This window comes from Chinchilla lanigera, unplaced genomic scaffold (genome assembly GCF_000276665.1).
Source record: "Chinchilla lanigera isolate Chin_1 unplaced genomic scaffold, ChiLan1.0 scaffold00049, whole genome shotgun sequence".
NCBI lineage: Eukaryota > Metazoa > Chordata > Mammalia > Rodentia > Chinchillidae > Chinchilla > Chinchilla lanigera.
In genome coordinates this window covers 2,345,357-2,372,145 of record NW_004955450.1, presented here as the reverse complement: position 1 = coordinate 2,372,145, position 26,789 = coordinate 2,345,357, and the positions used below count along the sequence as shown (strand labels likewise).

General features: G+C 47.8%; 1 protein-coding gene across 6 annotated transcripts in view; it reads right to left on the bottom strand.

Moving 5' to 3' along the window:
* Nucleotides 1-9,449: 9,449 nt before the first annotated feature.
* The window catches only part of Hmg20a (high mobility group 20A), a 77,253-nt gene continuing 59,913 nt past the window's right edge, over nucleotides 9,450-26,789 (bottom strand). For 5 of the 6 annotated variants that reach the window (XM_013518883.1, XM_005393491.2, XM_005393493.2 and 2 more), the window contains 3 exons: nucleotides 26,470-26,685; nucleotides 25,417-25,559; nucleotides 18,313-22,571 (listed from right to left, as the gene is read on the bottom strand). In XM_013518883.1, coding sequence (XP_013374337.1) covers nucleotides 25,423-25,559; nucleotides 26,470-26,685 — 353 coding nt within the window. In that variant the 3' untranslated portion in view covers nucleotides 18,313-22,571; nucleotides 25,417-25,422. Of the gene's footprint in view, nucleotides 9,751-18,312; nucleotides 22,572-25,416; nucleotides 25,560-26,469; nucleotides 26,686-26,789 lie in introns of those variants that run through there. The other variant, XM_013518884.1, reaches the window with a different exon arrangement.

Here is a 26,789-nt window from a genome sequence, read left to right as displayed (position 1 = left end):
ATTTTCTGATCATGGCTATCCCAGTGGGTATGAGGCGGTGCCTCACTGCTGCTTGGTTTTGCATTTCTCTAATGGTTACCGGTATTGGGCATTGTTTCATGGGCTTTCTGGCCATCTATGTATCTTCTCTGAAGACATATCTATTCAAGTCCTTTGCCTACAATGTTAATTGGACTGTTTGGGTTTTTCTGTTGCTATTGAATGCAGAAGTTCTTTATATATTGTGGATATTCGAGGGTTGTTTTTTTTTTTTTTACATATCCTATCCTCCTTTGAGCACTGTCTGAAACAAGGTGTTACAAGCGTTCTTCTTCCTCTGCCCCAGCTCTGAATCAGCTGTTCCCCTAATGATTTCTGTGGAGATTGTTTAGTTAGAAGCAGATCTGGTTTTGGATTTATTATTGGGGATTGCTGTTCTTATTCCTAAATGATCGTGTGTGTGTGTGTGTGTGTGTGTGTGTGTGTGTGTGCCTGTATGTGTATCTATTTCTAGACTGATATACTGAAAGTCTTAAATTCGCATCCACACCTCTATTTTCAACCCATCCCCACAAGGTCCATTCTGATTTTTCTGTCTTTTCACATCTGCAGCTCCTTCCCTGACAGTAACAAACCTGGGTATGCCTCACCCCACTGCATTTACCCTCTGCTCAATTCCCGGATGTGGCCAGGCTCCACCCTTGCCTGACCACCCTCCTGCTCCATCCAGCCTACTGCAGCCTTCAAGTGTTGGTGGAGGGGCAGAAGTCCTAGTGGCTTTTGACTGGATTATTCAATAATTCAGGAGCAAGTGAGCATAGTGCTGCAATTCTGCCCCCATGTAATGGGTTTGCTTTTAACAGACTGGGGTGTGACTCCCTTCTGCTCCCATGTTCCTGGAATGCTCCAGGCCCACCCTGGCTTGAGATGCCTCCCATACCTGTGCAGCCGGTCTGCTCATCCAAGGTGGGCCACTACCAGAGCTGTTGATAGTAGGGGGCTAGAAGTGGCCATGCTGTCCTGGGCTGCTCCAGCACTTGAACCCTGCCCAGAGACCTTGGACTTGGTAGGCCTGGTCAGGATGTGTTGGCCTTGAGTGCACCTCTGACACGCTAGGGGACCCACCCAGGCTAACCCTGGAGATCAGGCTGCCAAGTGGAGAAGACCGGTGATGGATGCAGGTGCTTTTAGCTGCATATACCTCAGTGCATTTAGGGTGCATTTTGTATTCTGAATGTTTTAGACGTTCCCCTTTCATCCTGGCCACAGGGTTAGGGCAAGGTTTGCCTACCACTGGGGTTTCCAGCCCTTTCCACTGCCATAGGACACGTAAGAGGGACAGCAAAGAAGCCCCAGCCAAGGCCTACTGCCAGGCCTCAGCCACCCTGGGCGGCCAGGCCGAGCCCTGTGCCCAGCCTCCTTCCAGCCCAGGGTCCTCAGGAGGCCTGCTGTGCCCAGGGCCTGGGGGGCATCTGGAAGAACCTCACCCTCAGGGAGCTCACAGCTTATCTAGGGATACAGGGTCAAGTCCCAGGCTGGGAGATAAAGCCCTGTATACCTAGAGGTGCTTCCGTCTGTCCAGGGACAGCTTGAACAGAGCAAGATCTTGGAGTGAGGGAAATCAGGAAGACAAGGATGGTGGATGGTGGGAAATCAGGCAGAATCTTCCAGACAGGCTTTCAGTGGGCTGTTTGATGCATTCAGGTTCGAGGGGCCTGAAGCTCAGATAATTTGAGAAGCTCTTTGAGAAAAAATGATACAAAATTGTGAATATGAAGTTAGGTACAGAGCTTTGCTGACTCAGACGCCCCCTTCCTACTACCCCACCCTCACCAGAAACCAGGCTGAGATGCCTCTCTCTTCAGAGTACAGAATTCTCTCCCTCTCTTCCCTCCTAGCGCTCTTGAGGGCAGGACTTCTGTCTTCTTTACACCTGTCTCTGGAAGGATTGAGCTTAACAAGCATTAATAAGGCAAACAGAAGAAAGGAAGGAAGGGATGAGATCGCCTAGGGGAACAATAGATTAGATTTTAATTAGGCACAGGCCACTTGCATTATTATTGTGTTCTAGTTCTACCAATTTACAGCCAGGGAAACTGAGGCTGAGGGAGGGGAAATGCTTGCCTAAGCTCCTTTGCTGGTAAGGGAAGGAGCCCAGTTTGAGTCCGGCCAGCCAACCTTGTGTTCTTTTTCCATAGAGGTGTCAGACAGGGAGAGGGAGCTGGGGAAACCATGTCTCACCAGAGGGGAGGCCTGGGGTCCCCCATGTGGATCTCTGAGAAGAGATTTCCTGGGACAAGGCCTGGAGGAAGGGTCAGGGTGGGCAGGACACACACTCAACAAAAAAGCAAGAGGGTGAGGACTACACGGAAGCAAGGACCTCAGGAAGATGCGACCCTGTGGCTCTGTGGGGACCGAGACGGAACCAGTTCACAGCACTGGTCCACAGCTCCTGAGTGCTGCTATGTAGCCACATGGGCTAGTGCTGGGGCCCTGAGGCAAATCAGATGGGATCCCTGACCCAGGGAGCCTCTGTGAACACTGTCATCCTCAGCGATGAGTCAGAAGTCTCGGGAGGCCCAGCCAGCATCACAGGCCTTCAGAGGGGGAACAGGCACACTGAGTCATGGAGGGAGGTGGCTGGCAATCAGAAGTCTGATGATTGCCATTTCTTGATCTGGCCAGGCACCCGTGTTCATCAGGCAGATGTGCACAGCACTTTACAGTTCACAAGTGTGCCTGGTGGGTAACGGCCCCAGGCGCAGGTGAAAACCCAGGGCTAGGCGGGTAGAAGGCTCACAGTTTGACTCTGCTGCACTGCAAGGGTCATGGAGACTGGGCAGCTTTCCCTCTGGCATTGCCTGTGCCCTGGGTCTGGGCAGGGGCCACACACAGACCTAGACTGAGGGGCCCAGGCCCAGAAAGGAACCAGGCCCCTCCACTCAGCACATGCAAGTCAAAGCAGAGCAGCCCTGAGCCGAAGTGACAGCAGGGAGTCCTGCAATGTTTTGGCTCTGCAAGGATTTTAAAAAATGGATCACTTCTCCCAAATTTCATTTGGCGTGTGCCCTGATTGGCTGGTGCCAAGGTACATACCCAGCCTGTCCAGGGACCCATCTGGTCCTGGCTTAGTGCCACCATCTTTCCCTGTTCCGGCATGGACTCATAGGTATGAGGTCTCAAAGGAGCAGAAAGACTACCAGCAGTGGCTCAGCGGCCTGGCTGTGAGTGGGACGCTGCCACCCACCAGCCCTGACTGTGGGATCAGCCCCTCAGTCCCACTGAGCCTCAGCTCCTAGCAGTTCCTTCATGGGGAAACAGAGCACCGGCTGGCACAGGGGAAATGAAGTCATGGAAAGGGCCATAATGCAACATCTGGCACACAGTGGGTGACAGGGAGTCCCTGCTATGTACAGGTCACTTTGGGAGGCTGGGGGCCCTTAGCTGTCTGGGTGGCTGTGAAGAGCAGAACTCTGGCAATGTGTGAGATAAGCAGGGGCGTTAGGGGCCATGGCAGCTGGGCCCGGAAGTCAGGGTCTTTCCTGCCCGACTTAGCTTGGTGGTTCCGCCTTGATTTTTGGCTGATTCTTCATCCTTGGATCTACTTCTCTCTCCTCCCAGCTACCCGAGGGGACCAGCCAGGAAGTGTGCACAATGAGCTTATTGTTATTAACATGAGACAGAAATAGCCTCACACTGGAGATTGCAGGACTGGGACCAGAGCACAGTGTGTTGCTGGCTTTTTAGGGAGCATTCTGTCTAGGGGAACTCTGACTCACAGAGGTGCTCTTAGGGGTGATGCCCAAAGCAGAGCCTCCACCCCTGACCTGTGCCCAGTGTGTTGCCTGTGCATTCCCTCCTCATCCCTTAGCCTTTGCCCACCCCTCACCCTTGCCCTCTCTGTTGGGGGACATGCTGCCTACTCCACCCCAAACAGGAAGTGCCTGGACACGGGTGCCCCCATGGCTGGTACCCTTTGATCCCTTTGCCCCTGGTAGGATAACTCTTGAGGTGGCACAGACAGGGATTTCTGGGCATCAGGCCAAAGCCACCCTTGTGTGATGTGTTATGCCACACCCTTGCTTGTGTCTTTCTCTGTCTCCTATGTCACTTCCCTATTCCTCTGCCGTCTTCTCCCTCTCAGCTTCCTCATAAATGATTCAGGTGCCATGTCGGGGAAGCCTCAACTAAGAGAGAGATGAGCTAGGATGGGTGGGGCTGGGGAGGCTGCCAGATAAAATATGTGATGCCCAGTTCAAGATGAACTTCAGATGAGCAACTGATCTTTTAGCAAATATTGCATGGGATATGCTTACATTAAAAGACCATTAGCACAAGGCTCATGTGAAATTCAGACTTAACTAGGTGTCCTGCATTGGTGAACTGCGTGTTGGTTCCTACTGACTCTTCTAGTCCTTGGAGGGGTAGAACCCCATAGAGAAACACCAGAAGGATGGAGGGATTTGTCCTGGTACTGCTCCCTATCCCAGAGGGCTCTTCTGGGAGAGTTGGGACTCTGAGATGGAAGGTGACTTTTGGAAACAGCAGTTGCATGGTCTGTTCCAAAGGGAGTGGCAGGGCGGGAAGATGTCCAGCACCAGGCCGTGGGTCTGGCTCCAGCTGCGTCTCTGGATGCGGGGGTCCCCACAGCCACACCTTCTGCCTCCCAGCCCCCAGCTTACAGCCTGGTCTACATCCCTATTCCCCTTGCACTTCTCCAGCTGGCAAATCCAGCTAAATCTGAGTTTTTGGATTGTGAAAGGAGCAGGAGCTGGCTGGTGAGGACGTGAGGGGAGGGTTGGTGTGTCCTGCTGGTTCTCTGGCCTAGGACATGAGACATGGGAACAGAGCGGGAGGCAGGGCCCTGTGATCAAGCTTGCTGGTTACTACCTGGCCCAGATGTGATCCCCAGTGGCTTTCTCTACTCAGCTGGGCATCTAGTGACACCCAGAGCCACCCTGAAGCCCTGGCCTGCAGGCTGTAGCCAGGGAAGATACCCTTGGCTATGCCTACTTCGGTGTTGTGATGAAGGTGGGTCTCAGAGGAACCTCCCAACTCAGGCCATGCTGGTAGCATCTTGGAGCACAGCCCAGGTCAGAGGATGCTTGCGGGATCCACTTCAACCCTCCCGCTGTCCTCAGGGAAAAGGAGGGCCAGGAGGTGAGGCCTTAGATCAAGGCTGGCCTGGGACTCAGTAGATAAGCAGAGGCTTGTGTTCCTGCTGGTCTGTACACAGCACCCAGCCTCAGGGGTCAACTCACATACACTCTGCTGGTCCCAAGGACACTTTAAACCTAGTCATCCAGTGGAGATGCACAGTCCTGATGCTCCATGCACACCCCCATAGAGACGCAGAGCATGCAGAAGCTGCCTGCAGTGGAGATTGCTGGGCCAGCCCTTATGCCATGGTCCCCACCTGCCAGTCTGCCACTCACTTCTGCTTTCTTTGTCTATGAAGCTCAGCCCTCAGTTGGCCAGCACCCTTCCACCCCATGCATCCTGACAAAGCACTCCACACCTGCACCTCCTGCAGGCCCAGCAGGACCTGGCATCCGCACTGTGCTCCACAGCAGTGTACAGAGTGTCCACAGTGTGTAGTGCTGGGTTGATCCCTGAGGGAGACTCCAGTCCTGCAGGGAGCACCTGCACCTTTGGGCAATCACTCTGGAGAGGCCAAAGGCACCCACGCTCTTTACAAAATGCCAGGCTGTTCCAAGCAGACAGAAGCGGGCCCTCAGCCAGCCCAGCTGCGGCTGGGAGGAGCGGGAATTAGGCCTCCCAGGCTGCAGCTCATGATCTCCCCTTGTGAGCACTGTCCCATTCCTCAGCACCTGCGAGGAAGACAGCTGGCCTGTCTGTGGGCCCCCTGCCCGTCCTCCTCCATCCAGACCCTGGTTGCTGCCAGGCTTGGTGTTCAGACCCTTGGCTCCTACCCTATCCAGAAGCCCCCATGCCCACACCAAAGGGCCCGTGGAGGGTACATAGCTGGCAGGGTAGGACTAATTTCTCCTTAGTAAATCTATCCTTACCAAACCTCCTCCAGGTCCCCAGGGCCACAGATCCCAGTGAGAAGATGCCCTCCTCAAAGTCCTGGTTGACAATGAGGGCACTGGATTCTGAGTCCAACGACCCAAATTGCTGGGCTGCCTCTGCTGCTTTGGAATGGTGTGCTTGGTGGGGCTGCCATGCACAGCCGCACTGGCTGAACACTACCTGGCCATCATAGTGGAGTCCAGAAGCCAGCAGTAGCGCCTATGTCACATGGAAGCTTGTTAGAAATGCAGAGTTGTGAGTTCAACCCAGATGTCAGTTTCACCAATATCGCCAGGTGGGTCCCCCTCAAGGCTTGCATTCTGATCCTGGGGCTACGGCATGAGGGTGCTCGGAGCCCTGTGATGAGCTGTCCCTGTCTGGGAGAATCATTTCTCTTCTTTGGGTCTCCTTTTTCCGTCTGTCACAGAGATGGCACTTCCTGTCCATGAGGAGTGGGTGGAGAGCATCTGTGACTGCTCAAGGAGGGATGGCTGGGGGACAGAGTCTGGAATTGTTACCTTCCCAAAGATTCACAGGAAAAACACAATCCCTCGGCTTTGGAGCTGAAGAGGATTTTAAGGAATCCACTGCTCAAGCAGATGTCCAATTTCCACACTATTTTACAGATACTGAGACTGAGGAAGGACAGGTAAAAGAGCAAACGATGTGCATGACTGAGCTGGGTTTGGAGCTGGGCTTGTTCCACTTTGCTACCCCTAAACCCCAGGCAGGTGTGCAAAGCTGTCCTGCAAGTCACCAGTCTATGCCTCGTCCTGGGGATAAACAAGAGGAAGCCTGGACAAACTGCATCTCCCACAAAAAAGGATACTCAGGTCAATGCTGCAAGGAGAACTGCTTTCTCAGACTTAACTGGGGAATGTCACCTACTTTCTAAGTGTGTATGATGTGGCGGGGCATTGTGCTGAGCCCAGGGATACAAGACAGTGTATCCCAAGGATGGGACACAAGACAGATTCCTGTCCTCATGTTGCTCCTAATCTGGCAATGACACATGACATAGGTACTGGAAAAGCCAGCAAGCAGCCCAAGGACCTGGGGGCAAGTCCACCAACTGTAGGTCTTACCAGATGGGTGGAGAGAAGGACGAGAAATGGTGGGGTGGAGCAGCGATGGAAGATTCTACAAGATGCTGGATGGTGAGTATGGGGCCAGGTAGAGCTCAGACAGAAAGGAACAGAAATGAACGCATGCCAAGTGGAATTTCTCAGGGTAACTGGGAAAGCGAGCTGGGTAACTGGTTCAGAGCAATGCAGCACTTTTCTGTAGAAAGCCAGGGAGCCAACATTGTGAGATCTATAGGTTCTAAATTCTCTGATCCGGCTCTTTGGCCTTGCTGTGTCCTAGAAGCAGAGATAGGCAAGAAGTAAACAGTGTGGCCATGTCCTGCGAAACTCTATTTAAACACTGAAAGTTGAATTTCCTATTAGTTGCACATGTCACAAAATATTCTTTTGATATTTTTCAATCATTTAAAAATATAAGAACCAGTCTTTGCTCATAAGTTGTGCACAAATGTGGTGGGCCAGACTTGACTCAAGGATCACAGTCTGCTCATTTCTCATTTCTCATCTGGGATCATATCCTCCTGGGCGCAGAATACCAGCTTCAAGAGTCTGGTCCTTTGGGGCTGAGCTTTAGCTCCATGGTGAGTACTTGCCTAGTATGTGTAAGGCCTGGGCTCCAACCCTAGCACTGATAAAAAAAAAAATGTGGTCGTTTTCCAAACCAAAGTCAGTTGTTTGAATCCATGAAATTTAGCTACCCCCAGGTTATATCCCTCTTCCAAGACATTTCCTCTCTAAGAATGGCTCTCATGACCCCAGGAAGGATTTTATCATGGTTGTACCTTTCTGTTTTGTTGAATTTTGTTTTTGAGACAGGATCTCGCTGTATAATCCAGGATGGCCTTGAACTTGCTGGGATCCTCCTGCCTCAGCCTCCTGAGTGCTGGGATTATAGGTATGCGCCATCACACCTGGCTCTGGTTGTGCCTTTTACTGAAAGGGGGGTACTGGGGAAGGAGAAGCTGGAGGTAAAATTATCATCAGTGGCTAGGCTTTTGAGCTTGATACTGAAGATTCATTTTCAAGTCGGTCATTATGTATTTGAGTCTAGGGCTGAAAGCTGAAGATTGTGATGGTTTTAAATGGCAGGAATAGATTAGTCCATTCAGCAGAAAGGAGTCAAGGACAGAGGCCTGCGGTGCTCCACTCCCAGGATCAAATGGAACAGCAGGAAAGTGCAAGAGCCAGGAAAGCCCATCAGGCTTCGATCTCAGGGGCTAGGAGGACAGAGTCGCTTTGGAGATGGGGAGGTGGCAGTGGCCGATGAGGCTGTGTCCTGGGAGGAAGAGGAGGAAAAGAGAGGGTGCTGGGATGTGGTAACGTGGAGGACTCTGGTGATTTAGCCAAGAGCAGCTTCCATGGGGAAGAGTGTGTGGGAGTCAGGGAGAACACAGGTGACATCAGCCACTCTTCAGAGACTTCCTAGACTGTGCAAGGCAACTGAAATGACACATGAGACAGAGGGAAGGCCCAGGGATGGAAACAAACCCAGCAAACTTCTCCTGAGTTCCCACTGTGCCCAGACCCAATGCCAGGCTCTGAGGGCCCAAAGATGGGGAGAGACAAGCCCGGGTAACCACACTCCAACAGGCACAGCACAAAATGGGCATGCATAACAAGTGGTGTGGGCAAAAGGCATGCTAGGGTCATGGAGTATGTGTCTGAGCACCAGGAAAAGCATCACGAGGTTTCAGTCCATCATCGGCTCACTCCAAGGCAGGGTAGATGGCAGACAGGCATTGCAGAGGAAAAATAGCTCATGTCACGTGCAGCAGGTAGCATAAACAAGCAAATAAGGGATGACCACAGCTCTTTCTGTCCCTTATATCTTATCTAGGCTACCTGTAGGTAAGGGTGGGTAGCACTTACATCCTTAATTCTAGGGCTCTTGATTCTAGCACTGCACCATGAATCAATCCTAGTATCATGCATTCTAGATCCAGCCACCTCTGGAAAAGCCCCACCTATGACCACATGAGGCTTTGGGGGGCACATCTCGACCCAACCCATAACAAGTGGGCCATGGAGCTCTTAACTGAGCCAAAGATACCAGAGATGTGCATTTGGGAGAATATGTATTTAATTTTGGACAAACTGAGTTGAGAATTCTGCAAGATATTGGATGGGGAAGGCCCAAGGGAGTTGGAAATAGAGATCAGGAACTGTGCAGAGGGAGGGGCAGGGCACAGATTTGGGCTGTGGACAGCAGAAGGCAAAGCTGGCTCTGAGGAAGGGTGGTCAGGCCTAGGGAATGTTTGAGTGAGGGGGTGTTCTGAGTGGATCTGGGAAGGTCCCTGAGTCAAGTTTTTCGATCAGATGGGAATAATGGAAGCCGTAATTTATTGGAACAGTACGTGCTTTATTTCTTTTGATTGAGATGTGGGGTTCAGGGCTCAAAGGGATTGTCTAGTGGCTTATGTATTCAGCACCGTGCAGGGTCAGGCCTGTGACTAAGCAGAAGCTGAGAACACGCTCTCTCACCAGCATAGCAGTGGAACTTACAGTCCAACCCCAACCAATCCAGGTTCCATGGAGAGATGGAGGTAGAGGGATGATAGAGTTTTGAGGTGACGCAGAGGACAAATGTCCTTGTAGGCCCTGGAGGGATGTTTCTCCATTGAGATTCCTGTGTGCCAACAGCCTTTCCAGGTACCTGAGGCAGATTAAAAGCTCCATTTAGCAGATGAGAAAAGTGTATCTGCAAGAGATGAAGAGACCTAGCTCAGGCCACACCAAGGCAGACAGGTGACAGAAAGCAGGTGGTGTGCCCCAGAATCCCCATCTCTGCCATACATAGGCCTTTGAGGGCTGCTGGAGCTGAGGGAATGCTGCTGGCAGGGCCAGAGGGGTCTGGAGACCTTAGTCCTCAGGGGTGGGGGTGGGGGGGCACACCACTTAAACCTCGAGTTGCTAGTTTTGGAGAGTGTAAAATTACAGCATTAAGTCCCAGAGAATAAACAGCGTTAACACCCCATTAAATACAATGGACTTTCGCCGTGCACTCCAGACGTGCTCAGATTGAAACTAGCTGAGCAAGAGCTGGCCCGTGAGTAAAATGCATCACACAGGCTGCCTTCCTTCTTCCAAAAAGGAAAAACCCAGTGCAGGGGGAAGAAAGTGCCAGCAGCAGCTCTGCAGGCTGGTGGTGGAGGCTCTGGTAATGAAGCCTTTCTGAAAGGTAAGAAAGGGCTGTGTGCAGTGCTATTTTTAAACATGCTGGAGCAGCACACAGATTCCTGCACGGGCACTTTCTCTAGCAGAGGAGGGGCTCGAGGGAATGCAGTCAGGAATTTAGATGCTATTTATTGTATTTCCTTTTATCAGTCAAATGATTTTCCTATTTCCCACCTAGATAAAGATCTTCCGCTCACGGCTCCAGCTTGTTGACCTTGTCAGGACTACTGTTCAGTCTGGAAATTGGTCCCAGAGAGAGAAGGGCATTGTATTGTTAACGGGCTGTTTGGTGGATTGGGTTTTCTCTTCTTCCCGCAGAGAGGAGATTGGTTTACTAAAAATAAATAAATAAATAAAAACCTTCCCTGAAACAAAAACTGATTGTCTTATGTCTTCTTTTTTATTGTTCCTTTTGCAAAACTGAAAGGTTGTCCAAGAAGTTTGATTCACCAGCCTTCTGCCTGACCTGGTCTTTCACCAACATATGCATGCGTGTACACACACACACACACACACACACACACACACACACACATGCACACACACTTCATGGCTCCTGCAGCAGCAAGCTCACTGCAGTCCACTGCTGAGCTGCCCTTGGCAAGCAATGGGGCGGGGGCTGGGTGTAGGCTTGCAGGCTGAGCCAGTGTCTGGACTGCGCCAGCTCTCAGCCCCTTGGAGATGCCAGCATGCCGGAGTGGGGCTGCTGAGCTTCTACTCGGCGGGAAGCCTCAGAGCCAGCCAGGTCCGCGGAAGCCTCCTCCTGGGCATGCTGCCCCCATTGTCTTGCCTAGGCATGTGGGCCAGGTTCACAGGCAGAGATGATGGGGCCCAGCACATGCTGCAGGAAGCTAAGGTTTTATTGTAAATCCTCATCATTTCTGGCTCAGCCACAGCTACAGAACATCAAGGGAGCCAGTGGAATACAGCACCATGCAAGCACACGGTGGAGAGAGCAAGAAGCTGTAGCCCTGTCCACCCCAGCGAGCCTGCTGTGGATTCTCACTCAGGCCCGGGCCTTGCAGGTCCTCTGGGTTCCTGGCCACCGTGGCAGTGCTTCCCAGGCGGACAGCAGAGGGCGCAGATTCTCCTGGCAGCACGGTCCTGGGCTGCCCTCCTACACATCTGGAAATGGGCTCGACCACTCTTTTGAAATACTGGCCAGGGACCTGCCTCTGTGAGATGCATTGGCACTCAAGAGAGCACACAGACACATCCAGAATTCCACTCTCCCTGGAGTTAGATTTCCCCCTCAAGAGCACTCGTGGAATGTGGGGAATTTCCCTGGCCAGAGCAGCCAGCACATCCAGTCTTGGGCTTGGGCTTGCAGGGAGGAATGCTTGGACGGACCACCTCTGGTCTGAGCCTTTGCCCTCCCCGCCCACATGGAGAGGAAAAGAAAACAGGAGGAGACCTCCCAGATCTTGCCCCTAGGGAAGGAAACTGGAAATGCTGGCCTTTCAGGCCCCCCACCCCTGAAGAAAGCAAATGCCCCACATTTCTAGGTCCTCAAGTAACAAGATATATTTCAACAAAGCATTTTCCCAAATAACAAGTGATTTCAAATACTGAAACAACAAGCAGACCATGAAGATGGAGAAGGAGCAACTGGAGGAAGGAGGGCAGGGCTGGAGCCAGCCAAGGGCCTTGGCTGCTATTCTGAGACCTCTCCCTAGACTTCCAAAAGCTGCATGCATTTAAACATCCACATTTCCCTGCAGAAGCCAGCAATCTGTGCTTCTCTGGGCCAAACAACACATCAGTCTAATATGGTGTGGGAGAAGTAAGCTACATTCTTTTATGAACAGAATGTTAACATCACCCAGAATCAATATTTATATCCAAGAACACAATGAACTGGCTTGTTTTGTGCTGCATGGGTTTGAGACAGGGACATTTAGAGGAGTCTGGAGGTCGCTCTCCCCCTCCCTGAAAGGCAGCTAGACTGAGGCTCTGGCATCCACAGCATTTTGGAGTCCATGCTTGGTTTCTTCCTGCCCCAGCAGCCCTCTGTCTCTAAGGATGACAAGGGAAAGACAAGCAGCAAGCGGGCAGCAATTGGTGGTGTGGTCCAGGATGAGGGGCAGCATCCTGTTGGCGGGTCAGGTGCCTCTTGCTATAGAGGCTGCAGGAGGAGGAGGTCAGGGCTGCAGCCAAGCCCTTCCCACCAGCATCAAAGTCGGTGCTGACACAGCTTCACATGATCCCTGGATGAGGGGCTGCCAGGGGCTGGAAGACAGGGACCAGGGAGAGATGACACTTTTTCTTTGATGCTGGGGTAATTCTGGTCAGACAGTTATCCTTGCCAGCGGCAGCCATTATGAGAGGTGGAGGCTGAGGCTCATGGCGTTACGATGCCGTGTTTCCTTTCAGAGGTCTTTGGGAAACTCCAGCAAGTGCCTTAGTTTTACCTTGTTGCTGTTTGTACTTTTCTGCCTGTGGAAGCTACTGGCCTACAGCCTTGAGTCAGCTGCTTGCTCCTCCCTTGTAAAGTCCTTACCTAATTACAAAACCAAAACCGCTCCCAGAAGCTTTAGTATTTGCCTGCAACAGAGCATCTGAAAATGCGAGCCTCTTGCAAACTGCAGGCTCAGTTGGGCCCTCATTTTGCAGAGCAAGCAGACCCAGTTCATTTTCAGATTAGATGCTGAAGGTTATCACTTTAACAATAGCACTTGTCTCTCATTAAAAGCCTGCAGCTCATTATGGCACATCCTGCAGAAAGTCTTTACTGCCTTAATAAGCATGATCTTTAGCAGAGACCCTTTGGCTTACACTTGAGGTCAAGACACGATTAATCCTGGCCCTGTTTGGCCATGGATCAAGTCTACAGATGAAGCTCCTTTGCATGGTCCCAGTTTACAGTCATCAACACCCCTTCCTCTGTGTAGTTAGCATGCTTAGTTGCTGCTGTGGGCTTGGTCTGTCCTGCTATTTTCATCCACTTCTAAGAGATAACCAGTAAACATCCCAATCACATTTGCTATAAAATCCGCCAACATAAACACATTCCTCACTGGAAGGAATGCCTAATGTCTTCTTTATGTATATAAAGCCTCCATCTCTGCAGAACCTCACAGTGTAACCCACAAAGAAGAACTCTGAACAACTCACTGTAAAGATGCTGCCTGATTTAAGTCCACAGAAACTGTACCCAGGTTCAGATGGGGGTCCTTGTGTCAAGAGTGTGACAGTCAACAGTGGCAGCAGGGTGAAGGGTAAAACAGGGAAATCTTTAGTTTGGGGTTGGAAGAGGGAGGTGGGGTCTGACATTGCTGGCAAAGTGGCACAGTGCTAACAAAAGAAGCTTGGAACACTTCAGTAAATGTCATCCCGGGTCCAGACCTATCTGTAATGCTCTAGAATGTCAATAGAAATGCTCACTTAGTACCTGAAATGCCTGCCTCTCAGATGAGCAGGACACAAGGCCTCTGACTCAATGCACCACCTGCCCCAGTACACCCCTCCTCTGGTCTCTGCAGCCCACGAAGTGGTGCGCACCTACCCACTAGTGGCAGCCTCTGGCCTCCTGCTCTTCCTCCAGGCTAGCTTTCGTCTTGTTCATCCCACCACTGGAATAGTTCAACCCCTCCTGCACCCCCTTTACTCCTACAGCCTTAGTCTCAGGCAGCACCACCTCCAGCAGGATCAAAGTCACAGCCACAGCCACCACTTACTTACCTCCTGATTGCAACGCCCGCCCCCTACCCTCCACTCTTCGCACAGCAGCCAGGACTTAACAAAAAAATTTTTTTTGCATTGCTGAAGATTGAACCCAGAGCATTGCTGATGCTAGGGAAGTGATCTGCTGAGCTACAGCCCCAGCCCCAGAGGAATTTTTTTAAAACTGCAAATCCGACTATATCATAAGTCTCTCTGAAATGCTCCATGAGTTCCCCTCGCACTTGAAGAATACTCCAAACCCTCAGGATGGGCCACACAGCCTTGTGTGGGCTCACAACTGTTTTCCTTCCCTGCTTTTCCCCATGGCTCTCTCTCTGGCTCTCTTGATTTTCTCTCAATTCCTCTAAAGCACCACGAGAAACTGGCTTCATGCTCCCTGACTGTACCTAAATGTCTGTTTCTCAGAGGGGCCTTCCCAGACCCTGTTGTCTACAGTAGTTCACGGGGTCCTTGCCAGCAGGCTCTTGCACACTTGCTCTTCCCTACACTGGATCCCGAGCAGCAACATGGTACCATCTTCTGTTGGTTTTGTCACATTTGCCCACTAAATAGTAAGCCCCATGTGAGCAAGAACATTTCTGTCCTACTGGATTCCTGGTGCCTGCTGCAGAGGGCAGGAAACAGCTAAACAAAGAAATGAAAGCAGACAGCACAAGGAGAGCTACGTAGAGGATGTGAGCTGCCTTCCTCTCAGGTCGAACCCGCTCGCCAGCCCTTCTGCTACCAGAAATTCCTCTACAAGGGCGGAGAGACCAAGACAAACTCATTGCTCCCTCCCCACCATGTCTCTCATCTGGTCTGTTCCATCCTGAGCCTCCTAACAGTACCTCCACACTGCCTTGAATTCCCGAGTTCTGACCCTAAGGGCCATGAGCACAGATAGAGGAAAACCACATCCCCACCTCACAACTCTCTAGCTGAAAAGTTGCATTTTCTTTGATTCTAAATTTTGCCAACCAATCCCAACAGCACTGGCAGGACTTTAAAATGTGCCACCGGTAGAATAGTAGATATTTTCATACCACATTATAGCAGATGTTGAGATATCATTTATGATCATTACTACTTTAAAATTATGGTCATTATTAAAGCTGTGGCTATATCATGTTATTTAATGCTTTATTAAGAAGTACCACTATCACTAGATAACATTTTTAAGATTTTCGATAACTATGTTTTGATATAGTTGATTTCCTTTGCAACTTTATTTGTATTTTATTTTGTGAAGTTAAAAACATTATTCTTAGAAGGGCCCACTACACTGTCAGAGGGTTTGCGGCAAAAAAGGAATAAGAACCTTGGTCTGGTTTTTCTTCAGCTCATGTCACTGCCTTGCAGAAGCAGCCTTCGTGCCTTCCCTCTGTTGCACAATCAAAGCCAAATCCCTTAGTGTGGTGTTCAAGGCCCCTTTAGGGCCCATTTTCAAAACCCCTCATTTTCTTTATTTTTTCATCCATCCTCTGGATGTGATCTGTTTTCCACTCACACTGAATTACTTGAGAGCACACCGAAAATTCACTCGGATCTCCAGATCTGTTTCTAGCTTCTCTTAAAGAACTATTCTTGTTTTAGGGCCTAGTTCAAAATCTCACCCTGCTAAAGCTTTTGACCTCCCCTAAGCCAGCCCCTGAATCCTTCTTTGTATCTCCACAGCATTGTGCTCACAGCTGTTTGCTCACTTATCAGACCCTACTGAAGTGAGCATTTGTGTCTATTTTATGTTATGTCAGGAGGTCCCCCAGGAGAGGGGCTTCCTCAACTTCATATCTGAAATGCACAGTAAATACTTGGAGACGTCTGAATGAATGAATCTCTCTGAAATATTCCTCCTTCTGAGGGGTGAGTAAAACCTACAACGACCACATTAGTCCCTCCTTAAAAATAAGACCTTCTTTTGATAAATATAACGTAAGTTCACTTAAAAAATTCACCAGCCCCGAGAGGGCAGGTTATCCTTGGGTGTTCCCCAGCCCAGCCCAGGCTGCCTGGCAGAGGGCAAAAGCAGCTCCCATGGCCACACATTTTTTGAACCGATAAAACTCCTGGCTGTGTTGCGACGTCTCATATTTCCCTTCTTTGGAGGATGTCAATTTATTTTTGGCCAGTCTCCTCCAAGCAGACACTTTCCATTACTACCCAGGATTTTCTAACCATCAGGTTATGGTATGATTTTTATATTCTACAGTATTCAGTTGCTTTTTGCCAATCCTGAACAAATGCAGATGCGAGGTTTAAAAATTTCTTTCCTAAGGAGCTTGAAGAATTAAAAAGGAGACCATTCCTTAATTTCACAGTTCAGCAAGCAGCTTGAGAAGCAGGGTGTTCGTGTGCGCGTGCGCAGAGCAGGGAAGGAATCCTGGCAAATACTGACCCGAAGTAAGAAGCGCGTGGAATCACAGAATTTTAAGAGCCGAAAGGAATTATGAAACTGATAGCAGAGAGGTTTCGGTTCAGGGCTTCACCACTGGTGGAATCTTAAATTCAACCAGTGGAAAACAATTCTTCATCTTTCCTCCCCGTGTTTGTTTCTGAAGTCTATGCCATCTCAGATAATCGCACCTCTATCTGCTACCCAGCTGCTCAAACCAAAATACTAGGGCCATTGTGTGTTTCTTCCCCACCCCTACCCCAGTCCTGGGGACTTAAGGCACAGCCTAGGAAAGTGCTCTCCCACTGAGCTGTGCTCCTCAGTCCTTTTTGATTTTGAGGCAGGGTCTGTGAGGTTCAGACCGGGTTTGAATTTGCAATCCTCCTGCTTGAGCCTCCAGAGTAGTTGGGATGATAGGTAGGCATCACCATGCCTGGCTACGGAGTCCTTGATTTGTTTCTTCCATTCTCCACATCCAATCTTGTACAGCTTTTTCTCATTACACTTCCAAGATATATCCCGAGCCTATCTGTTCCTTGCCACCCCCATTGCCTCCTCCAGGCCAAGCTGCTGTCACTGCTCAATGGACCCCGTGCCGATGGGCTAAGTGGTCTCCTGGTTCTTCTCTTGCCTCCCATGATTCTCTACACAGCAGTAACAGGTCCCTAAGAATCCAAATCTGACCTTATGATTCACTGCGTGGAGCTCTCTCCACATTGTACTTGCAATAGTTTCAGCTCTTTAGCACCCTTATGGGGCACCACTCCATCTCATGTCCTCTGCTCCAGCCTTTGTCCTAGTCCTTGGAATTCCAGAGCCCTTTCCTGCTATTCCCTCAGCCCCTCCCATGACAGGCTCCGTAAAGCCAATCTTATCTTTCCTCAAAAGATACTTTTCATGGTAATCCCCCAGCACTTTGGCAGGCTGACGCAGCAAGATGGCAAATTTGAGCCCAGCCGGGGAAACTTAGCAACTTGGTGAGATCCTGTCTCAAAAAAGGAAAATAAAAAGGAATGAGGATGTAGCTCAGCGCAAAGGCCCAGAGAGACATTTTCAGAGAGGCTTTTCCTCTGCCCTAGTTCCTATCATTCCATCTCTTCCTGGTCAGTGGCTGAGGTGTTAGTCACAGCTTACAGTTTCACTTCCCTCAGCAGGAGATAAGCTCCATGGGAACCTGAGCACAGAAAAGACATTCCAGAAACACAGTGGAGCTGTGTGCTGCTGGTCTGAGCTCTGGGGGTTCCTGCTAGCACTGAAACTGTGGGTACAGTTGAGCCAGAATCCTCTGGGTATCAGTCCCTTTTCATCTCTGTCTACATGTCTATAAAGTGAGTACAGTAGTCCTACTCTGTAAAGCTGGGGTAGGAATTAAATGACATGATTTATATAAAAAGCAGAACAGAATGGTTGGCCTACAGTATGTGTCTACTTGTTATTTTTCTTTCGCCTGAGTCTTCCATAAATTGTCAGTCTGTATTTATCTTTCACTTTGTGACAGGCACTACTCTGCTTTACATGAATGATCTCACATAAAAACTACAGGGGAGGCAGGCGTGGTGGTGGGGAATGCCCATAATCCCAGCACCCTGGAAGGCTGAAGCAGGAGGATTTCAAGTTTGAGCCCAGAGTGGGCAATTTAGCAAGTCTTTGTGTCAAAAGGAATGAAGCTCAGTGTGAAGGCTCCAAATTCAATACTCAGTACTGCAAAAACAAAATAAAGCAAAACAAACTACAGAGCACTGGGTGGGGATGTAGCCCGACGGTACAGCCTAGGTCCACCGCGGTACTGCAAAATAAGTAAATAAAAATAAATTTTATTTACAATCCAAAGTCCTTATTAGTTACTAATCTCCCAAGATTCAAATCTACTTCCTCTTGCACTCCGACCTCTAAGTAGGCCTAGTGGGACACACCTGTAACCCCAGCACTCTGAGAGGTAAGGAAGGAGTATTTCAAGTCTGGGTGATTTAAGGACTTAGCAAGACCTTGTTTTTTTTTTAAAAAAGTTACCTTTATTAAATCTCTACTTATACATGTCTGTTATGTTAGAACTTTTTATATACGCACTTATCTTTTCCACTACAGTTGTCTGAAATCACATTTTATGAACACCTTTTTAGCCTCAAATAGTGAACTGAAATGAGGATGAGCTGATTATAAAGAACACCGGCTCTTAGGTGTTGGGTGAAGTGTTGGAAATACAAAGAAGAGACCCTGTGCCTAGTCCTTTTGTTTTCCAACTGACCTAGTGTTGTGGGTGATTTACAAAATTCTTTCTACCTGGAAAACCTGCACTGTCTGTTCTTAATTTCCCAGTGCCAGTCTTATGCTCTGGAGAATCCTTCTCCATTCTGCCTTTTGCTAGGCATTAACATTTTCACCTGATCTTCTTGACTCTCAATCCTTACCTTTCTTTATGACTTAGCGCATTAGCAAGTGTTTGTATCTATGGATACTGTAAAGCACATAGTATCTGAGTGTAGACAATGTCAAAGGTAAATAAAACAAAGAAAAAACCCCCGATTTGGAGCTCTCTGTTACAAGACAGGAAATTCTTTCAGAGGGCAGGAAGTAGCTATGAGCTTTTCTGTCAAACAGTACTTCAATATCCCCACCCTTAGGGGGAGATTATCCTGGTGTTGTTTTAATCCAGCAGATGCTGAGCAGTTAAGAGAAAGGGCACAAACAAATAGCGGAAGTATTACCACCTGTTTATGTTGACTTCTGCCAAACAAACCTGGCCACCAGCTGTTGAAGGGTAGGGGAGGAGGTAAGGTGGGAACAGGAAATGCCAATTCAGACTGAAACTAGTTTGTTTTCTAGTTTGGGGGGTGGGCACGTAAAAAGGCCAAGAGGCAAAGGAAAGATAAGACATCCTGTTCACTAATACAGCTGGACTGGGCTCAGTGTAGTCATACATACAAGTCATGACATTAATTTTAGTGCCTACTCTATATTCATTTTTTCCTTCTTCTCTGCTAAAACTTGTACATTATTGGGGGCAGTACACAAGAATATGACATTTCTTGGATGTGACTGGGTTCTGGCCAAATTAAGTGAAAGTGTTGAGTATGATTTCCAGGAAGACTCTTAGAAATCTAGGCTTGCTTGCCGATTTGTCCTTGCCTTCTTTCCTTCACACTGCCAGGAACTTCAAAATGATGGCTGTCGGCCAAGTGGCTATTTTGGACCATGAAGTGACCTTGAGAAAGAAATCATGCTGTGGTGCAGACGAGAGTCTCCACGCTGGTCTCAGGCTGGCATGAGTTTCTAGGAGGCCAATCTGCTTCTTATTAAAGCTGTTGCTGATCTGGATTTCTGTTAGATGTAGTCGGACTCCATCTTAACTCTGACACCCTGGTATCTCACGGTGGTTTCTGTTGTCTAATTCTCTCCTCCTAATAATACTGTAAAAGCTCAGGTGTGTGTTGTTACAGGAGGACACTGGAGTTGAAACAAAGCAACGTTACACAGCTGGCTACCTGGACAGCAGAAGGCACTGGAAGCCAGGCCACCTGACCTTAGGGACCTTAAAAGCATTTCCTTTAAACATATTTTGACTGGATAAGTAGCAGTTATTTTTTAAAAGCAAACAGTTAAGCACAGCTTACTTCTGTCAAAAGATTGCCTATCAAGGGAACTTCAGAGTCACTGACTTTAAACATATCCTCCAAGCTGCCTCCAGAATACTACTGCCATATTAAAATAAATCAGGACTCACTGTATTGTTGTATCATACATTGAAGAGCTGAATTTTCAAACAGGTGAAGACACATTCTGAATAAGCAATTAGTAAAATGAATGTGCTACTGTTTTGAAAGCCTAGCAGACTTGATGATTAATGTGGAGTTGACAAAGCCTTTACGAAGAAAAAGCAGCAGTAGGATTCTTTTTTTTACTACAAGTAGAACTGGATCAGGTAGATTCAACATAAAAAAGTTTTAATGAGACAAATGTCAAGCAAGCATATTAACTTCTTTAAAAACAAAGAAAATCTAAAAGTTTAATTACAAAAACACTTGTACAGAAAACTTGGCATTTCAACAGTTCCAAACACATGTACACAATATTTTTTCTAAAACTTGTCAGAAATACAACACCTTGTCTCCCTTTCCTCAGCTGCTCCTTGTGTTTTAATAAAAAGAAAGAAGGGAGCCTTTAACACTGAATAGGCAACAGCTTATTTCTTAAGAGAACGCGTCAGCGCAGGAGTGTCTACTGGTCTCCTGGGACACAGCAATGAGGCGTTGTGCCAGCCTGGACAGCACAAAGAGGAGCAGCACAAGCCTCTCTCCCTGTTACCTCACGGTCCCACAGCACCGTGAGGCAGGTATGGAGCTGCTTCTGTGAGTGTGGCTCTATGCTGCATGCAGGCTGTCCCAGCTGTGCCCCTGCACATGCATGCGTGTCCAGTCATTGTGAGGTGTTCAGCTAGTCACAGCCGTTTCTGACCACAAAAGCAGTGCTGCTGACGCTGCACGAAACTGAATACAAAGCAGAAACAGAAATATCGAGAGGAAGGAAGAGCGGACAGAAAGCATCTGGCAGAAGGCAGATACCAACTTCCAGAGCCAGCTTTGACGTCCTTCTGCCACAGACAGCGAGGTCTAGCTTGGACTCAGCAGACAAGGAATCTAAGGGGCAAAAATACTATGATGAGAGAAAGGAAATGGGAAAATAGGGGAGCTGTTCGCTTTATAGCAACAGAGAATGAAGGAAGTGGTCTGGTTCTAAAAACTGCCAAGTGGTGGCAGGTGGGCTTCAGTGCAGAGAAACTGTGTTCACACAAGACATCACAGAGTGACACTTCTTGTTACTCTAATTTCCTTGGGACTGACAAACACAGGCAAGAAGATCACAGTGTTGAGAGGAAATGGTGCAGCTACAAGACAGGATTCCTGGCTTGCACCAGGGCTTTGGGGCACACTGTGACGGGCCACACTGCCATCCACCTGCCTTCAGTGGTGGGATGCCAAGGCCATAGGCCCAGCATGGTCTGCTTTGGTTCCAAAGATCTCAGCTGCCACCTTCAGCCTTGTGCTCTAGAACGTAAAGAGAAAAGAAAAAAGACCCTGAGGAGATGATCAGAACACTCTTCACTTTTGCTGTTAAAAAATCAAAAATCCCTTGCTAGGGAGAGGGAAAGAAAGAGAAATCCTACTCCTTTTGCACATATTCAGCAGTTCATGGCTATAGAAGGAAGACAGAGGACATGAAAGTTCCTCTTGTCCTTTCTGCCAGCTCGAGAGACTATTTCCAAAACCGCTTACACCGAAGTCTGTGAATCTCACACCTAAACGAGACAGGGATAACCTCAGGTTCACTCAGGATAAAATCTGGGCTTAAAAAGAATAAATACCAAACAAAAACTCCTTTTTCCCCTTCTCCTTGTCTACCAATGACCTTTTCCTCGGCAAAATGCTCCACAAGATACTGCCAACAGATGGGGACAGAAGAGCCTTGCTGGGGCGGGGACACCATGTCTGTGGAGGAGCACTGCTCAGAAAACAGCAGGCAACTCGGGGAGGAAGAAGGCGCCTTCCCCTTCAGGGCAGCAATCACAAAGCTGCCCGTGAGGAGGGCTGGCGCCCACTGAGCACTGTGTGGGGTGGGGAACACAGCCTCGCTCCACAGGGCACTGTCAACAAGAAGCTCCTCTCTTCGCAGTCACAGCGGGGCATGATGGGAGAAGATTGGGGCCATCCAATGAGAGAACTGCTCCTTCAGAGCCCCGCTGAGCAAGAGCCCAGAGGTCAGAAAACAGAGATGTGTAACTTGGTGGGGGTGAAGGAAAGCAAAAATCACCCCAAAGGCATTTAAAAAAAGTGACAGCTAGGTGAGAAAACTGGAGCTCCAGTAATAAAAGGGTCCAATTGGAACTGAGACAACAGGAAGTCTTCCTGCCTGCTGTAGGTGGGGCTGCGGTGGTTTCACAGTCATCCAGTCAGCAGAATATATGCAGATCTGCTTTAACACAGATGGAGATGACAGGAGACAAAGACTTGAAGACTCAGAGTGGCTGTACACTTTGAAAGCTCGCCGAGGAAGATCTGTAGGGAGTTCTCACATATGTGCCTCTTCGCTCCCTCATCTGGCTTCCTGGGGCACAGGCGCTGCACTCACTGATGATTCTTCACAAGCAGAGGGGTCTGTGGTCCTTCTGGGTCCCCAACAGTTCCAATTTCCATGGATGGCTTCTCATTCCACACAAGTGAAAACACTTATGGGACATCTGGGAGCTGTAAGACCTGTAGATTTGGGAGGGAGACACCAAAAAGGTAGGTGCTGATGGGAAGGGGTTAGAGCTATGATTAAAAAATGCTTAGTTTTATTTTCCTAAGGGTTGGGGTGAAGAGCAGGGTGTGTGTAGTGCTGCAAGCAGGCAGCCTCACTGAGATGTTTCAGAGAACATTTCAATCAAGAGCAGGGCTTGCCCCAGGTCAGCATGCGAGCTAGGAAATCAGTAGCTGAGCACAGAGAAACAAATCAGGGACAAATCTGAGGACGGGGAAAATGGTGTTCCAATGAACATCAGTTCTCTTTAAGGGTATCTGCATGTGTAGAGCATGTTGTACACATATGATGACCAATGCATTTTCTCAGAGTGATAAAAATGCAACCACACAAGACTTTTTTCCTATTCTGAAACAGCCAAGTATTTATCAACTGGTTCAAGTGAAAATGGGAAACACGTGCATTTTAATGGTTATGTAATATGGTCACCTCTCAACTTAAAATTAACCCTGGCCTCCTCATGGTTCCATTTGTGCCACAAGAAGATGACAGATGGGGTAATTTTTCCATTGTATATCTATAAAAATAATGCTTAAAAGGGCTGATCAAAATTTTGTAACATAATTACTGGATTGGACTTTTCCCATTTATCTTAATGCTCTGTTGCAGGATTTTTTCATTGCTTTTGACCTACCCCAGCTGTGCCTCCTTACAACTACGTCTCGGAAACCCACTGAATGGAGGGTCAGGTATCTGTACTCATCCTCTCAGGTGTTTTCAGGCAGGGCATCTCATTTCTTTGGAATTTAGTTTCTTCGTGTATAAAACGTTGGACTTCTAAAGGCCCCTTCCTGCTTTATTATGTTCCTCTAAAACTTGTAGACCATTAGCTTCCCTTCACTCACTGGCTCCTGACAGTGGAATGGACCCTTTGCCAAGCTCATGTCAAAGTAATTAATTGCAGCACGAGTGCTGGGGACATCAGGCCTAGCTGTCTGTACATATTTGTATAATGAGGCCAAACTAGTATTAATCACAGGCTTCATAATTGTTCCATTTGACAGTCTGGGAGGTGATGTGGGGAACCAACTATTCATAGTTATGTTTGCATGGCTAGATTGTAAAAATCTGAGGTGATGTAACAGTTTACTTGCAGGTATTCTTTCAAGGACAAAATATTTGTAGGTTAAAATCAAGGAGAATGGTAACATCCAAGGTTCTTCAAAGATCCCTCTGAGAGCAGATACTACAGCTTACATTCTTAAGATGAACAGAGCTTCAGGAGAGCCATGGAGAACATGGCAATGTGCTTGAAGTGGAAACCACTTTTGGCTTCCTTCTTGAACTCACTGCCCTATATCTAGGTGAGGAGACACCATATTATCAATTATTGTTTTCTTTCACCACTGTCACGCTGCTTTTCCCAGCTCTCTAAGCCTGCGAAAGTGCTAATTGAAAACACAATGTGAAAATAAGAAGGATGATGAGCTCCTGAAAATCCCAGGTCTAGTTTTACAAGCTGTTTCTTTCCTAAGCAGCAGCAGTAAAGCCACTTCTTTATTCTGCAGTGAGTCCAGCCATCTTTTAGAAGTATAGTCCATTCCATCTGGCTAGCACTGTAAGGACAATAATCCTTTCCCCATCCAAGCAAGGCTCAAGCTGAAGGGTAATGAATTGTCTTGTACAGTTACCATCCAAGGGCATGACCAAGAAGGATAAAGACTTCTGCCTTTGTCTCTGCTAGCAGATGTTACCTCATCAGATAAAGAATTATGGGTTTTATTTATTCTTCTACATGTTGCTCACAGTCCAAACCAGGCTAAAACAAAATTTAAGTGTATAAGGGTGCTCCTAGACCTGCAGCACAAAGATTCAACCCTATGAGGCTTTGAAGGAGTTTCTCACTGCTGATTCTTGTTTTAATGTATGGTACCTCACTGTCTGGTCCAACTCAGATTTCTACTGTTTACAGGTCTGTAGTGTGGGACAACTTAATCTAGAGACCAAAGGGCCACCAGTTTTGGGGATGGTTTACTAAAAGACCACCTTATCTCTAGAAATCTGAGTAAACACTTAAGCAATGATAACTGATGACTGACCATTACTACCAAAATGTGTACACAGGCAGATCCCTTCTGGAAATGTACTTCCTGACTCCTCTAAAAGGATATAACACATGCTACTAGTTATTAGTTGAATATACTTTCTAAAAGCTTATTTTTATTTTTTTCTTACTCAGTTTATTTTTTAATAAAGGTATGCACTATTTCACTGTAAAGTTAGTCCACAACATTTAACATATTATAGCCACTCTACTATCAAGTAGTGAATGAGAATGCTTCTTATGTAGGTATCCATATACGTATACGTGTGTGCATGTGTGTGTGTGTGTGTGTATATATATATATATATATATATATATATATATAAAATGTCTCAATGACCACTTATAAATCATCAATATTTTTCAGGGAAAGGAAAGGTTAACTATTAAGTGATATTTTGTTTTGAGAGCTGTTTTGGGAGAGATTTCTTTTAAATTCTTTAGTCAGTCTTCAAAATTTTCTGGGAAACTAACACCTGAGAATAAGTGACAAAACTAGAATTGAGGTCCATGCACAAAAACCATATTCTTTCTATTTTAAACCATTTTAAAGCATGCATGAGAAAAAAAATGGTCTTGATTCTGTTTCTAATATTATTTAGAAAGACTTTTAGCAACCAAGCAACAGGACTCTACATCAAAACTCCAGCTCATTCCTCCAATGCATTTCAGGGTTTCAGCAGTCCTGACAGTCTGAAGATACCTGGTTTCTGATGGTCCCCTGCCACAGAAGCATCCCAGCAACGAGTACTCACCGTTCCCTAGCGATCGAGCCTGCTCACAACCTCCCGCACTGTAGCTATGAAGGTTTCATTGTCTTGAGGGTTTGCTAAAATAATACTGTGCAGTCTGTTCATATAGGAGTCAATGGTGTCCACTGTTGGTGTCTCACCACTTCCTGAAGTGAGAGAAGAGGAACCAATTAGGGAAGTCTTCCCATTCAACTCAACTGTAAAACATTTAAGGGAATCCATAGGAAAAGAAATTGTGACTCTAATGTGGTCTGCTCTACAGGCAGGTTTTAATTTTATAAGGAAAGACTTTTAGACCTCAAAGTGAAGAAGCTAATCCACACATTCTAAATAAACAGATGGGCTACATAATACAGTATATATCAGTAGTGGTATGTAACAAAAGGTTAGACTCTGCCTGCCTTCTGCTGTCACTGCCCTCAAATGAGAGTATATAAGGAAGACCAGTGTTTGTTTTCTCTTCCTTCTCATGAAAGCAAAACAAATACAAGGAGGTGAAATACATTAAAAGAAAGCGCTCTCTTCAGGATTTCTCAGTTTCTACTGCTCAGAAAATCAAATACAGCTTAATGGAAAGGAAAACAGATTATATTAAAGTAAGAGGTAGAGAGAAGTTTATATGACCAGAAAAGCCTGAAATTTTTGAATGATTTTAGCAAACATTCTTCCACTGAGCTACAACTCCAGCCCCACTCTTCCTTTTATTTATTTATTTCCCCTTTTTCCTTTTTTGAGATAGTTTTACTATGTAGCTAAGGCTGGCCCCTAACTCACAATCTTCCTGCCTCAGCTTTCCCAGTGCTGGGATTACAAGTGTGTGCCATGCCCAGCTAGTACTGACAGTCTAATACATGATCCATAGAAAAATCTTTTTTTTTTTTTTTTTTTTAATAGTACATGTTTGTGATACATAATACTACAGAAAATCTTGAGGGGGAAAAAAACTTATCTTACTGGTTTTCCTCTTATGGAGACCTCAGCCTCCATATACCAACACCAACAAAAGGAACAGCCCCTCACCCTGCCACTGGAAGTGCTGAGGAGGGAAGGCATTACCAGGCAAGGGCATGCTGGCAAAGCTGCTGGTCAGCACCTGCCGCAGGGTCTCCAGGTGCTGCTGCAGGACTGTGTTGCGGCTGCGCTCCTGGATCACGTCCACTTCCAGTTTCTCCACAGCTGTGCGCATGCTCTCCACGTGCTTCTGCAGGGCTGCATTCCTCTCCTCGAACTCCATGTTGGACTTCCGAAGTTGGCGCAGCTCGGCCTCACGTGCTGGGGACCCGCCCAGAATACAGGCAGCATGAGGAGGAGTCCTGGAGGGGTCCCATGCCTCTTACAGGAAGTTCTGCTCTGCAGCTCTCATTAGCTACCCTGCC